Source organism: Ovis aries, chromosome 14, assembly GCF_016772045.2.
Source record: "Ovis aries strain OAR_USU_Benz2616 breed Rambouillet chromosome 14, ARS-UI_Ramb_v3.0, whole genome shotgun sequence".
Classification (NCBI taxonomy): Eukaryota; Metazoa; Chordata; class Mammalia; order Artiodactyla; family Bovidae; genus Ovis; species Ovis aries.
Window position 1 is genome coordinate 13,535,444 of NC_056067.1, and position 13,919 is coordinate 13,549,362.

The 13,919-nt window shown below is 57.0% G+C and overlaps 1 protein-coding gene across 7 annotated transcripts in view; it reads right to left on the bottom strand.

Moving 5' to 3' along the window:
- PIEZO1 (piezo type mechanosensitive ion channel component 1) overlaps positions 1–5,428 on the bottom strand; it is a 57,121-nt gene extending 51,693 nt beyond the window's left edge. For all 7 annotated transcript variants that reach the window (XM_027977735.3, XM_042231547.2, XM_060397907.1 and 4 more), the window contains exon 1: positions 5,022–5,428. In XM_027977735.3, the coding sequence (XP_027833536.2) occupies positions 5,022–5,085 (64 nt within the window). In that variant the 5' untranslated portion in view covers positions 5,086–5,428. The remainder of the gene's footprint in view (positions 1–5,021) is intronic.
- Positions 5,429–13,919: the final 8,491 nt, after the last annotated feature.

The following is a 13,919-nucleotide window of genomic DNA, read 5'->3' on the forward strand; positions in this document are numbered from 1 at the left end:
ACCTCAACCCTCCGACTGGCCACCCAGGGGACTGGAGTCCCCATTTGCAGGCCACTCACTGACCACCTTCCACAGATGGCCTGACCCTGGGTGCACTGCTCTGGCACCTTGGATCTGCCTTTCTGCCCCCTGTCCAGCGTGGCAGACAACCTCTCTCCCTCTGGCAGACTGGTCTTGCCCGGTGCCCCCCGCCAGCGCCCTGCAGCCCGGACCTTGAGCTGTATGGCATCCACTAGGGGACACCCCCGGGGACGGCATCACTGACGGCACCATGTTTCTCTCCCATCTGGACTCAGCACAGTGTGAACAAACATGGCAAAGGCCCTTACAGGACCAAGGTGCCGGAAGCTGGGGGGATCCACACCTCCCTTTACACCCAAGGAAACCTCGGCCCAGTTACAGAGGAGAGCAGGTCCAGCCCCTCCCATCCCACCGCCACTGGCCCTGAACTAGAGCCTAGGAGCCTGCCTGGAGCTCCATCTCAAGAGACCTGGTGAGATGATGCTTGAATGAACTTGGGAACAGGTTTCACGTGAGCACAGGAATCTGGGCAGGCAGGTGTCAGGCCGGGTAGCCAGGCTGACCCTGGACACCACACCTCCCACCCTGGAAACCACCTGTGGCCAGTGGGCAGCCCTGTGTGTCATGGACCCATTCACTGTGCAAGGGAGGGCTGCCCTGCCCTGCCCCGTCCAGAGGCCAAGAGATCAGAGACCTGGTATTGGCCTTCAAGCTTTTATTGTCTCTTTTACAGGTGAGGAAACTGAGGCCCAGAGAGAGGGGTGACAGCCTGGCAAGTCAAGGCAAGGCAGAGGCTGGCACCGCCTCGAGCTTGTCCTACAAAGCCAGCCCCTAGCCTCCCTGGGGCTGCCCACCCTGGGCTCTTCCACAGGTAACACCTGACAACAGGTACGCAACTCACTTGCCCTGGGAAGGAAAACCTGCTTGTATTCTCATCCCCCAAGCCCCCCGATCCTCATCCAGAGAGCAGGCTCAACTCAGAGGGGTTCAAAGGTCAAGAGTGGGAGAAGCTCCCACAGAGGGCACTGACCCACCTCCTGGCGGCACTCAGGGCAGCCTTCTCACCTGCCTCTGTAACACCTGGAGCCTGTACCCCAAGGAGGAAGGAAAACTGCTTTGGTAACCAGAAGGGAGAAGTCGGCATAAAAAATGTCTAGGAGAAGGAAATGGCACCCCACTCCAGCACTCTTGCCTGGAGAATCCCTTGGACAGAGGAGCTGGGCAGGCTGCAGTCCATGTAGTCGCAGAGTCGGACACCTGAGCTGCTGACACACACACAAAGCTGAGGAGATGCTTGGTGGCACACCGTACACTTTATCTATTCTCCCATCTCCTGAAGGAAGCAGGAGGGGCAGGCAGCACCAGGGGGCAGGATGGCTCACCCCACCCCCCACCCCTTTGGTAAGTCCTGAGGCCTCAGTGCCTGCAACAGCTGGCCTTGGGCAAATAAAAGACTAAGTGGTTTTTGTTTTTTTTTTTTTTTAAGTCTATATATTTCTAAAAACAGAAAACACAGAAAAGACCAATACTTCATCGGACCAGGGTGGTCAAGAGTGGCTTCCTATAAGAGACAGCTCACACTGGGCCCTAAAGATAAGGGGCAGGCCCAGGGGCTATCCTCAACCCTTGCGGTGGCCCCGCCACAGAAGGCAGTCCCCTGCGGCTGCACACAGAGCAGAGGGCCCCTTTCCCTCTCCATCTCTGAGCACTGAAAGTGTTAGAGGAGAGACACCGCCCAGGAAGCAGCCTCACAGCCAGGACCCAAGACGTTCCCCACCGCTCCATCAGCACTTCCTCTGCAGGACCCTTCCCACTGGTACAGATGCTGGTGGGGTGGCTGTCCTCAGCTCCTGGGCTGACCCCGGCCCCTCCCTGATCACACTGATTCCTTGGGGCCCATCAGCCAGACACCTGAGCCCTGCAAAATAATCAGTCCTGGGAGCGGGCTGGAGCTGCCAAGGCCGAGTCTCCTCCCTAAGGTGGCAGAGGAGAGCAAGACCCAGCCCCAGCTCTGAGGGGGTCTCTGAACAGGACAGCCTGGGCTTGCTGCTGGCTCCAAGAGCCTGGGAGCCCAGGAGCTGAGGTGGACTCTCGGGGCCGCATTCCTACCAGGGGCCCCCGTCCTAGGACTGCCTTCCCACTGCCTTCCTGCCTGCCTCACAGCAGTGCTGAGACAGTGATAGTGAATCCCCTACATAGAGGAGGAAGCGTCCCCATTCTAAACGGTGACACAGCAGTGACAGGCTGGCAGGTGACGTGGCATGCGGTGGGCGTGCCCGAGAGGCCGGAGCCCCATCCCACAAGAGGAAGCCATGTTGCCGCCCTGCACGTGTCTGCCGTTCAGTGATACAGTTCCCACCTTCTCACCACCTGCCTCGCTGCTACAGTGCGACCTTCAGGCTGCCCCCGCCCCATTAGGTCAAGAGTTGGGGGCGGGGCCGTTCCCGGGGAAATCACAAAGTGTTCTATCCTGACGTCTCTCTAGAAGCTTTCGGTTCTGGGTCCTGACCCCTCAGGGCTGCAGGGACAACAGGTAAAATGATGAAGGCTGTCACCCTTTCCGGGACGGGAGACTGGGGGTCTCTGATGTACTAAGGAAGTAGAAGTGGGATTTTGGGAGGCGAGGGGTGCCCTAGGATAACCCAAACCGTCAGATGGCCCATCCAGCACCCACCACTCACTTTGAAAACACTGCCGAACTAACCATTTCTACCGAAGCTCGTCACAGAGCAAGGGGTGCTCAGAAGGCAGCAGGGCAACCATCCCGCCTCCAGCCAGCAGCACAGCAAGATCCCTCGGGAGCCACCTGGCCCCGAGAGCTGGCGTCCGGCCTCCACCTCTCAGGTGTCACTTGGCAGGGCTCTCGGCCAGCTCTACATCACCCTCCCCTGAAGCTCAAGAAAAAACATGGAAGTCCAAGTCCTACACCCAGACACAGAATCCGTGTGGGGTATGACCTGGGTATCCGGGTTTTAATTAATAGACTTTATTTTGGGGGACAGTTTCAGGTTTACAGAAAAGCTGAGCCAAGCACACAAAAAATTAGTCATCAGGATGTGAAAAGCTCCCAGGAGACTCCAATACAGCCCAGGTGGGAACCCTGAGTAGCTCCATCTCGCATCCAGAAACTAGAGACCTACCCTCCCCCCAACTCCATCACCCACTTGAGTTGCAGCCAAGGGCCCAATGAACACAGATTAATTCTCGGGGTCAACAAACTCCAACTCTCAGTTTGAGCCTGGCTCCACCATTTGTTTTGCTGCAGCCCACAAGCTAGGAGCGGTGTTTACATTTTTTAATGGCTGGAAAAAATATCAGAAGAGTTGATAATGTGAAAATATTTACTATCCAGCTCATCAGAGAAAAGTCTGCTGACCCTGAACAAGGAGACTGCACAGTGTGGGGAGGCATGCCCTTCAGGAGGGAGGCCCCTCCCGCACAGGCCAACCTGATTCTTCTCGTGTGTGTCTTCGGAGGCTAAGGAGGCAGCAGGTGTGCTGCGGGCCGTCAGAGGCGAGCCTGCAGTGAGAAGGTTACCGGCTTCTGAGCCTGGCCTCCAGCTGGGTCTCTTTTCCTGGCCTGTTAACGTGTGTTTTCCCAAGGCTAGAGGAGAAAGACAGGCCGGCTGACCCTGTGCTCTTCCCAGTACATCCTGGGCTGTTCTGTCCACACAAGGCTGACTCAGACCCTCCTCCCTGACCTCAATGGTTTTCATTGATTCCTGTCCTGAAATTTTCCCAAGTTTCACCACCTTTCTCTGCTACAAATCAAAACACAGTCTGTGTGGGAGTTGGTGCCGGCTGCTCCGGGCCCCCACATTCCTGGCCCACTGGAGCCCACGCCCACCTATGACAGAAGCGGGCAGAGTCCACCTGGAGAGATTTAAGAGGCTCTGCAAAGACTTTCAGAGTAAAACCACCAACACCCACCATGGTCTGACGGATTTCCACCCAACAGACAGACTCACAGTGCAAACCATTCCCTGTTTCTCTGAATTAATCAGACCACTTTTCAGCTCACACCCAGTAGAGGCAGCCCCAGAAGAGGGAGCTGGGGACCAAGGGCTGGCGTGTGAAGGGTGAAATGAGGCTCCGGCACTCTGCCCTGGGCACAGGGAGGCCAGGGGGAGTGCACAGGGGAGGGGCCTTGAACAACAAGAACCACAGCTAGAGCTTTCCGGAAGGGGCGCAGATGACAGCACAAGCTGGGGACACTGATGCCAGGGTGGGGACCTCAGCTCTGGCACCAAGACCAGAGTCTTCTGGGGGCATCCTCTCCCCAAGCCCAGATCAGAGCCACCCCCGGCCCCTCCCACAGCTCTAGAGCCCAGCGGAGGAGCCAGGGCACCGGGAAGGCAGGGAGGAACCCGAACTATTTTTTCCAGAGTAGGGCAGGCCCTAGTTCGGCCGGGGGTGGGGACGGGAAGGGGAAGAGTGAGGGGGGCCGAGCCCAGGGCACAACGACGTTAGTTCTGCTCCAGAGGCTCCAGATTAAACAGCTCCAGGCAGGAAGCCCGCCTTCTCCCAGATTGGTCAGGAAGTCGTGATGCAAGTTTGCGCTTTTTTTTTTTTTTTTAACACGAAAGAGAAAAAGAGATTCGTGCCCCACTCACCGACGCCCCGGCCCCTCCCATGGGGGCCGACATTCCTCCCCTGTCCCCGTGTCCCTACCCCCAGCGCCGCGGGCCGAGGCATCCGCCGCCCTCTCCGGGGGGCGCTCGCCGCCGGCCTTCGTGGGCGCCAGGGTGCCATCTGCCCGCCACCCCGCCGCCGCCCTCCCAGCCTGGCGCTCGGACGGGGCCCCGGCCTTCCCGGCGGGCCCGGCGCTCTCATGCTTCTGGAATGCGGGCGCCCAGGGCCGGGCGTCCCGGGGAATCTCCGCGTCCGCCCGCGCACCATCCTCTGCTCGACCATTCTCGCCGGGTGGCCTGGCCGGAATGCCGGGAGCGGGGACGCAGACCCTGTCCCAGTCCAGGGCCCTCCGCGCACGCCCCCACTCACCGGCCAGAAGCGCGAAGGGCAGCAGCAGCCAGTATAGGACGGCGCCGAGCACGTGCGGCTCCATGCCCGAGGGGCCCCGGGGCCGGCCAGGGTCGCTCGGCCGGCGCGGCGCTAAGGGGCGGTGCGGGGGAGCCCTGGCCGGCGCATGGCGCACAGGGCGGGTCGCCGCACGTGCCGCGTGCCGCGGCCAGGACCCCGGCTGGTCAGCAGGGACCTGAGCGCCTCCGCTTCCTCCTGCTCCTCCTCTCAGGGCCGGGGTCCGCAGCGTCCCGCCGGTGCCGACGGCCGGGGTCCGCGCTCGCTCCGGTGTCAGCCCTGCCCCGCGGCGGAGCGCCGCGCGCGGCTCGCGACTCTCTCGGCTGCTCGCGGAGGCCGAGCAGGGCGGGACGCGGCTCGGCGGCTCCCTCCTCCCTCGGCCAGCCCGTGGGCCTTTATAAGCTCGGCCCCCGCCCTCCCGGCGTGCCCGCCCCCGCGCCTCCCCGACTGCCCGGCGCGCCCCGGCACCCACTCTGCTGCTCCACGCGGCTCGTGCCCGGCACTGGCTCTCACGGTACGGGATGTCCAGTGGGGGCCGGAGAACCCCGCTCGGCGCACTTCCCTATAAGACCCCCCCACCCTCAACAGCCTTGGCGGGGCCTTTCGGAGTCCGTGGGTGCGGGCGGGGCAGCTTCCTCCCCAGCCGTCGCAGCCCGAAGCGCTCGGGAAAAGTGCCCTAGCCCCAGGCTTCTCGGAGAGCACCCCACTCGCAAGTGCGCCCCGCGTGGCAGGAGCAGCTGAAACCTTGCTCCCTGGCCCGCAGCGCCCCCTGGGACCGTGGAGTGGCTCGGAGGGTTCCACCAGCGCCTCCGCCTACCACCACCACCACCACCACCACCACGGACCCTGCTGTAGGAAGGAAATGAGAACTGTCCTTGGGTCAACAGGCCAGGGTCTGAATCCAGGCTGCACTGGGCACTTCACTTGGCCACCCCAGTTTGGCCTTCTCCACTTTGAGTTGGGCTGGGAAAGGAGAAAAAAAAGAGCCGCCCAGTGTGCAAAGGCGGAGGTGGCAGGACTCAGGGCCCAAGGACACCTGAGGAAGCTGGCGCTGCAGCTCCAACACAGGCCCAGAGCTTCCCACTCTTCAAGTCAGAAACTTTCAGTGGACTTTCATGAAAGCTAGAATTTCAGTGCTGATCGCGTTTCTCCCTGCCTCTCTGCTTGCTCCTTCCTGGAGTCATGTCTGACCCCGGACTTTTTCTGGACCTCTTGAGACTTTAGCCTCAGGGTTCCTCCTCAGGTCAGAACCCAAAGGAGTTTGGGGACATGGGCCTGAGCTAACTGAGAGTCCCAGGACTGCCCGTAAATGCTACCTATTCCCAGCCTCTAGAGATGGCTGGAACCTGGCCACCGGAGCCGTCCCTTGGCAAGGATGTGGCCAGCATCTCTGAGCAGCACCAGCATCAGCAGAGAAAACTGCAGGACAGCCCACAGCGGCTCCCCTGGGTGCCAGCCTTCTGCCCAGGAGGCCACCCGCCTCTCCAAGCCTCAGGGGACGTCCATGAGATGGGGTGGGGGCTCAGCTGCAAAACTGTGAAGACTTCAGACAAAGCCATGTAAAAATGATGTGAAGTGACACACCTGCTTGAGGGGTCACCATCAGCCCCTAGGTGACCCTTCATCATCCTTCTTTCCTGGGGTATGGGCTGGAGAGAGGGGGGCAGAGGGAGCGGGGCTCACCCAGAGAAATGGGCAGAACAGACTCAGCATCAGGGTCAGGGCTCCCCACGCCCTGTCCTCTGCCTGGCCTGCCCTCGGCATGACCAGGGAAGCTGAGGGCCCTTCTCAGGACATGGGACACAGGGCCTTGTCTGCATAAAGGGTTTAAATGCGAAAACCAAAAAGCTTAAAAATCACTTCCTTAAGCTGAGTCTGTCTAAGGCCTGGGGTACAAGGTTCTAGACTCTGTCCCAAGAGCAAAGCCTAAGAGAGAAGCAGGAGGACTCAGAAAATGAAGATAAGGGGAGGAGAGCCCCGGGCGAGCAAGTCCCTAGACCCACCACGGCTTCAGGGACCTGGCTCACAGCGCTTCCCACCTTCCAGTCTGGCTCCAGAACAGAGCAAGAACTCTCCCTGCAAAGGAGCACAAGGTATGCTTCCAAGAATTGTGAGCAGCAAGATTGGAAAAGACCGAACTGTTCTGGCCAAGTTAGGAGCCCTTAAAGAAATCACAGTGTATCCTGCAATGGAGGCTTCAAAGCAGTTAGAGACCCAAGCAACACTCTGTATATCAATATGGAACAATCCCTAAGATACAGTGTTACAACTGGGGAAAGCAGCGGCCTCCCTCCCAGCCTACCGCAGATACTCCACTCTCCGGAGGCACACAAGCCTTTACCAAGCTTGGGGGGTTGCTATCAGATAGGAGGAACAAAGGTCGCTGAAATGCCTTTTTGTGTTTTGTGTGTTTTTTTTTTTTTTTGATGCACACATGTATCATCTATTCACATAATAAATTCTATATGAGCACAGTGGGGACAGATTCTCAGCAGAAGAACTTCCCCACCTGCCAACTTGCCAAGTATCAGGTGGAGGGAATCCTGGCTATTCAGTAACACAAGTTCTAATCCTTTGCAGAGGAGGACACAGGGGCCTGATGGGGGGACGTCAGCTGCCAAAGGACAGGCCAGGCCTTGAGGGTTCCTGATTCCAAGTCCAAAGCCATTTCTGCCCCACCACCCCGTGGCTTGGGGTCCTACCACATTTGTTAATTAAAACAGAAATTTAACCACTATGGAGAACAGTATTAAGGTTCCTTAAAATCTAAAAATAGAGCTACCATATGATCTAGCTATCTCACTCTTGGGCGTATGTCCAGAGAAAACCACAATTCAAAAAGATACAGGCACCCCAAAGTTCACTGCAGCACTATTTACAATAGCCAAGACATGGAAGCAGCCTAAGTGTCCATCAACAGAGAAATGGAGGAAGATGTGATCCATATATACAGTGGAATACTACTCAGCCATGAAAAGAGGGAAATAATGCCATTTGCAGCAACATGCATGGACCTAGAGATGATCACACTAAGACAAATATCATATGGTATCACTTAAGAAATACAAGTGAACTTATTTAAATAAGTTACAACTTATTTACAAAGACTATTTGAAGAAACAGACTCACAGACTTTGAAAACAAACCCTGGGTTACCAAAGGGGAAACATAATATGGGGGATAAATTTGAGGAATTTGGGATTAACATATACACACTGCTGTATGTAAAACAGATAAACAGGGACCGAGTGTATAGGAGAGGAACTCTACTCAAAATTCTGTAATAACCTATATGGGAAAAGAACATGGAAAAGAATGGGTATATGTATGCACAACTGACAACTGTATACCTGAAACTAACACAGCATTGTAAATCAACTACATAAAATAAAATTTAAATTTAAATTAAATTCAAAAAATAGTACTTTAGTCGTGGAAGAGCAGGAACTGTCAGGTCCCCCAACGGAGAGAGGAAGGGCCAGGGCAAGAGCGTCATCAGAGGGGATTTCATCATTCAGGCCTAACTTTTCCCCAAGGAGATCACAGTTATCCTTACCTGTCTCTATACTTACAAATTATTTCTGAAAGAACCCAGATACTCATGAACAGATGAATGAGTAAACCAAATGTGATCCCTCCACACAATGAAACATTATGTGGCCATAAAAAGGAAAGTCCTATTGCTACTACAACCTGGATAAACTCTGGGAACATTCTGCTCAGTGAAAGAAGTCAGATACAAACGGACAAGTATTACACAGTCCCACTTAGATCTAAACTAGACAAATTCATAAAAGCAGAAGCTAGATTAAGGGTTCCTGGGGCTGAGGGGAGGAGGGAATGGGGAGTTATTACTTAACAGGTATGGTCCTTCCTTTTGGGATGATGAGGAAGTTCAGGAAGTAGTGGTGGTGATTACACAACAATGTGAATGTACTTAATGCCACTCAACTGCATGCTTAAAAATGGCTAAAATAATACATCTTGTATTATGGATTTTTCCCACTTTAAACACTTAATGTGGCGGATTTGCATGTAGCTAAGGTTTCCGTGTAGCCTACACTGAGACTTCCTCCACCAGGAGCCTCCCTAGAGGCTACCAAGTTGTCTGTTTCTTCTGGATGCTGTTTTCCTGATTCCTGCCCAAAGACTTGATGAGATTGGGGATTATTTTTTAATTTCCCCGAGTACATTCCCACTGAGTCTCCCCAGACCCCCTTTCTTGGAAACAAGACCAGGAATCGATCCAGCAGAGAATAAGCCCATGTTGTGCTCCTGTCAGTGGATCCCAGGCCAGGCTCCTTCTTCAGGACATGTCCCCCCAGAGCCCCCTCCCATCCACCTGCCCACCTGGAACCGGTCAAAACCTTGTTTCCCTGCTCCCCGAAGGCTAGCCCTCGGCCCTGTCCCTGATCAGGACGTGACTGGACCAGAGTCAGCACTGGTGCTTGATTCTGCACTCAGTGCTCCCGGTTGGTCTGGAATCTGCCCGCTGACCGCATGGGCCAGCTGAGTCCAGAGGCTGGAAATCGGCGCCTACAACACAGAAACGTGCCTCTGGGGCCTGTGGCCGCAAGCTCTTCACGAGCCACCAGGAGGAACGGCGTGGGCACTAAACCCACACTGTGGGAAAGCTGGCCTGGTGAGTAACTGCGTTTTCCATGTGAAGCCAACTTTCAGAAGTTGGTTAGTGGTTTCCCTACCCCCATCTCAGCAGCCAAACAGGACTCCAGCTGGACAGGATGATAGAGGGACCGGGCCAGAATGGCCTGGTGGTGCTGATGGCCCGGCCCCAGGCGGCAGATACTGCCCAGCTGCAGCAACAAACCGGGCCAGCGCCCAGCATCCTGTGGCTGACAGGCCAACAGGGACAGTAGGCTGAGGGGTCTCACAGAGGTGACAGGCATGGCTGAGACTCACGGCTCTGCCTGGGAGGGCGGTGGAGGGGGACTATGCCAACAGTAGAGGGCACTGGCAAAGGAGAGGGGGCGGCCAGGGGCGGAGGTGAGGCTGAAGCACAGCCCTCCACATGAACTGGGGTCATTTCCACCATCAGATAGTTCTTGGGATTATGAGGGTAGGGATGCTGTGAAAAATGTCCAGCACCAAACTTGCACAAAGCAGGTGAGTGAGGGAACAGAGGAGGCAGGTGACTGTGGGCCAAGAGTGAGATGGCCTGTCACCCCTTCATCGATTAGCACCTGGGGGCCTGGGGTCATCGTTGCACCCATGGTTCTAAAGAAAACTGGGGACTCCCTGGTGGTCCAGTGGCTGAGTCCACGCTCCCAAAGCAGGAGGCCCGTGTTCAACCCTGGTCTGGGAACTAGATCCCACATGTCCCAACTAAAGATTCCACAGGTCACAACTAAGACCTGGCACAGCTGAATAAATAGATAAATCTTAAAAAAAAAAATCAGTAACACAAGTGTTTCTAACACCTGAGGAAACTGAGCTCAGAGAAGGGGTTGCCGGGCCCAAGGACAATCCAAACCGACCTGCCCCCCTCTGCCAGGTCCCAGATGCAGCAGAGGCTTGGGCTGGCTTTGAGGACTCCAGGGCCTCTCTGAGCAGAGGACCCCTGCCCCCTCAGGTCCCACTCAGGCTGAGGCGAGTAAGGTGTGACAGGCAGAAGACAGTGTCTCTCATCACTTCTGCATCTTCTTCACTCTGGTTGTTGGGGAGACGGTGGTGTTCTGAGCTCCCATTGCCCCAGCAACATGCTGAAGGAACTCAGGGCAGACCACCAGGGTGTGCCAGGGCAGCTCCCCCCAACCCTGGGCAGAGCAGCAGGCAGATGCTGCCCAAGACACGGCAGCCTCAGCGATCAGGTACTCCAACCCGAGCCTGGCAGGACAAGGTGGGCATCACCAGGTGAGCAGGTCAGCTGGCGGTCCTGCTGGGTCATGCTCAACCCTCCTCCCTTCCCACGCTGTCCGATCTCAGTAGCCAGGCTGCCGCAGCCTCCTCCGGGCCTCTAGCCCCACAACGTCCTCTGCACGTATGGATCTGCCTGTCGCTTTCTCCCCACCAGCCTTGGAGAAAGTTCAAATTTGATCACAGTATTCTGCGTTCTCTGTGGGCTGGTGATCACACTTGCCCTGGCCACACTGTCCGTCCTGCCTTCAACTCCCGAAGTCGTGGGCCAGGCCCTCCTCATCCAGTCCTTGGATGTGCCAGTTTTGCCCCGTGCTGGTGACCAATCAGTTCTCGCACCCGAGCACCGCCCTAGAGGCAGCACCCTGCAATACTGGCCCTGCGGACACATAGGATACCCTCCTGGGCAGTGTGCTCACCCGACCGAGGGCACACAGCATCCCGTGGGAGAGTCGGCCTGTGGCCTGATTGCGGGCCTGCCCACTCCTCTAATCCAAAGCCAGGGGCTTGTGCCCAGGTGCCTGCAGCAACCCCTGCCTGGTGTCAGTCCACCCAGGCTTCCTGCCCAGCCAGTGTCTGAAAATCCTGCCAGCACGTGGCTTCCACTGCCCTCAGGAGAGACCAGATGCCCTCTGAGGCCAAGCCTGCCCCCTCCCACCAGCACATGCCCTCACTGCCTGAGCTCCAGGGGCCCCCAGCTCAGTCAGAGCCCACAGCGGCGGCCCCCCTGGGTCCAGCCCTCCCAGGGGCCCCTTTATACACTTGTTCAAGGTATGTTTCTGCACTGGTGGCTCCCCGAGGTCCCCAGGGCTTGGTACCCCGAGCACACTTGGCGCTCGGCGAGTGCTGGACGGACGGCGGCCTCACTCCAGCCCCAGTTCTCAGCACCAGCTCACCTTCCACTTGGCCGGACTTGAGCCCTCAGAGGCCGGACAACCCCTGCTCACGGGCGGCAGACCCTCAAGGCGTCAGAGGAGGGACGTTTACAGCGCCTCGGGGGTAGTCCACGGGCCGCGGCTACCTCAGGAGGGGTGCCCATCGCCACCCTCCGGGAGGGAAAGAACCCCGCTGGGCAGACGCTGGGGTCATCTGGCTTCCGGACCCAAGCCCCTCGGTCTCAGGAACGTCTCTGTTGTCTCAGGTTGTTCACGCAGGTTTAGGACGTCTCGCCAAGTGGGGCCACCCTGTGGGCAAACGGTGCGCCGGGAGGGCAGCAGGTGACCGCACTCGGGTGTCACAGGCAAGCCGGAGCGTGACAAGACCCTGGGGCTGTGGTGACCAGGTAGCCCGGCGCCCCCTGGCGGCCGACGCCGCGACTGAGGTACTCTGTCAGGCGGCAACTGGGAAGCTCCAGGAACTCCGCCGCTTTGGCGCGCGGCCCCGCCCCGGGAGACAGCCACGCCCCCGCGGGCTCGCCCCGCCCATCACGTGGTTTCCCCACCGCCTGGGTGGGCAACGCCACGTGACGGACAACCAGGCCCCGCCCCTAGCCTAGCCCCCACTAGTCCGGCGCCTGCGAGATTGGCATCTCCAGGGCGCATCGCTCTCACGCCCCGGGTGGTGCGCGTCCACTCGCGGGTTGCACCCGGGATTGGCCCTCACCTCTGGCCGCGTCTTCTTGCGTCGCAGGGCCTTCGCACCGTCTCTTCTTTGTTTCTGGTCCCTGGTCGTCCACACCGCTCCTGCCTGCTCCTGGCTCCACAGGCCGGTGCGCAGTGGGGGGCCTCTGGCTGCTCTTGCATTTGCCTTTAACTAATTTTAACACTTTTTGCCCTTATTGGAAAATTTTAAGTCTACTTAGAATAACTTGGGCGCGTGATTCCACTCTTCCAGTTTCATGATTTCAAAATAAAGATCGAGTATTTCCATGATAATTTAGCATTCTCCAAATTGAGATGTGCTGTCAGTGTGAAATACAGGCTTCACTTCATATGATTGGTACTAGTGATTAGTACTTCGTGATGATGATGATGGTAATAGTAAATTTTATATGGACTTGTTGAAATAACATCTTGGAAATATGGGTAATTTATCTCACAACTGTCACCTTATCCTTTATACTTTTTAAACGCAGCTACTAAAAAATTTAAACTACACTTATGGCTCCAGCTACATTTCTTTTGGACCTGAACTGTGGTAGACACTGACATTGGAGCAAGACAGTGCCCCACTCCCACCCCGACCTGCTCTGAAACTAAGAGTGCTGGGGACAGTATCTGTCATCATCCCGTGAGATTCTCAGGCTCAGTTCCCTTTCCCATGATTCTCACAGTAGCCTGCTGACACCAAGTTCCCTTTAGGTCTCCCTGGTATGGACGAGGAGACTCAGGCCTGGGGAGGGGAGAAAGGGAGACTTCCTGGGTCACTCACCCTGGAACCAGTGGCTTCCACTTTGTCCCATCCTGTTATGGAGCCCAAGGTTGCCTGGTGGACAGTGAGCGAAGTGCAGATGGATCCTGGCTGAGATCCAAATGTCTTCACTGAAGGTGAAAAACCGCCTCCATTCTTGGCCACGGACCTCGTGTGACAAGCCAAGACCACTAAAAGCACCCTAGTGGCTACCAGTGGGGGCTTTCGGCCAGGTCCCTGGGAGTCCCCAGAAGCCTGAATTCTACCACAAGTCTCTGACTGCAGAAGAAAGAGCAGCAGGCTGAGAGGCAGAGGTAGGGATACAGACACAGCTCCCCAGTGCACCGGCTCTGTGTGCCAGAAGAGTCAGTTTCTTCACCCAAAATGGGATAGCACTTGTAGGGTGAAACAGATAAGGCACTCCAGTCCTGGGGACCAGGGCCTGCACACAGCACACCTCAGCAGAGGCCAGCTAGTTTTGTTTTCTGAAACTGTGTAAAATCCGTAAGTGGCTACACATCCTGGGTAGTTGTTGTGACATGTAAATGGTGCCAAGATACAGCACTGGGGATCAGAGACGCAGGTACTAAGGTGGCAAGACTGGCAGGAGCAGCAGTGGGGCTGGGTGGATCCTAGGGA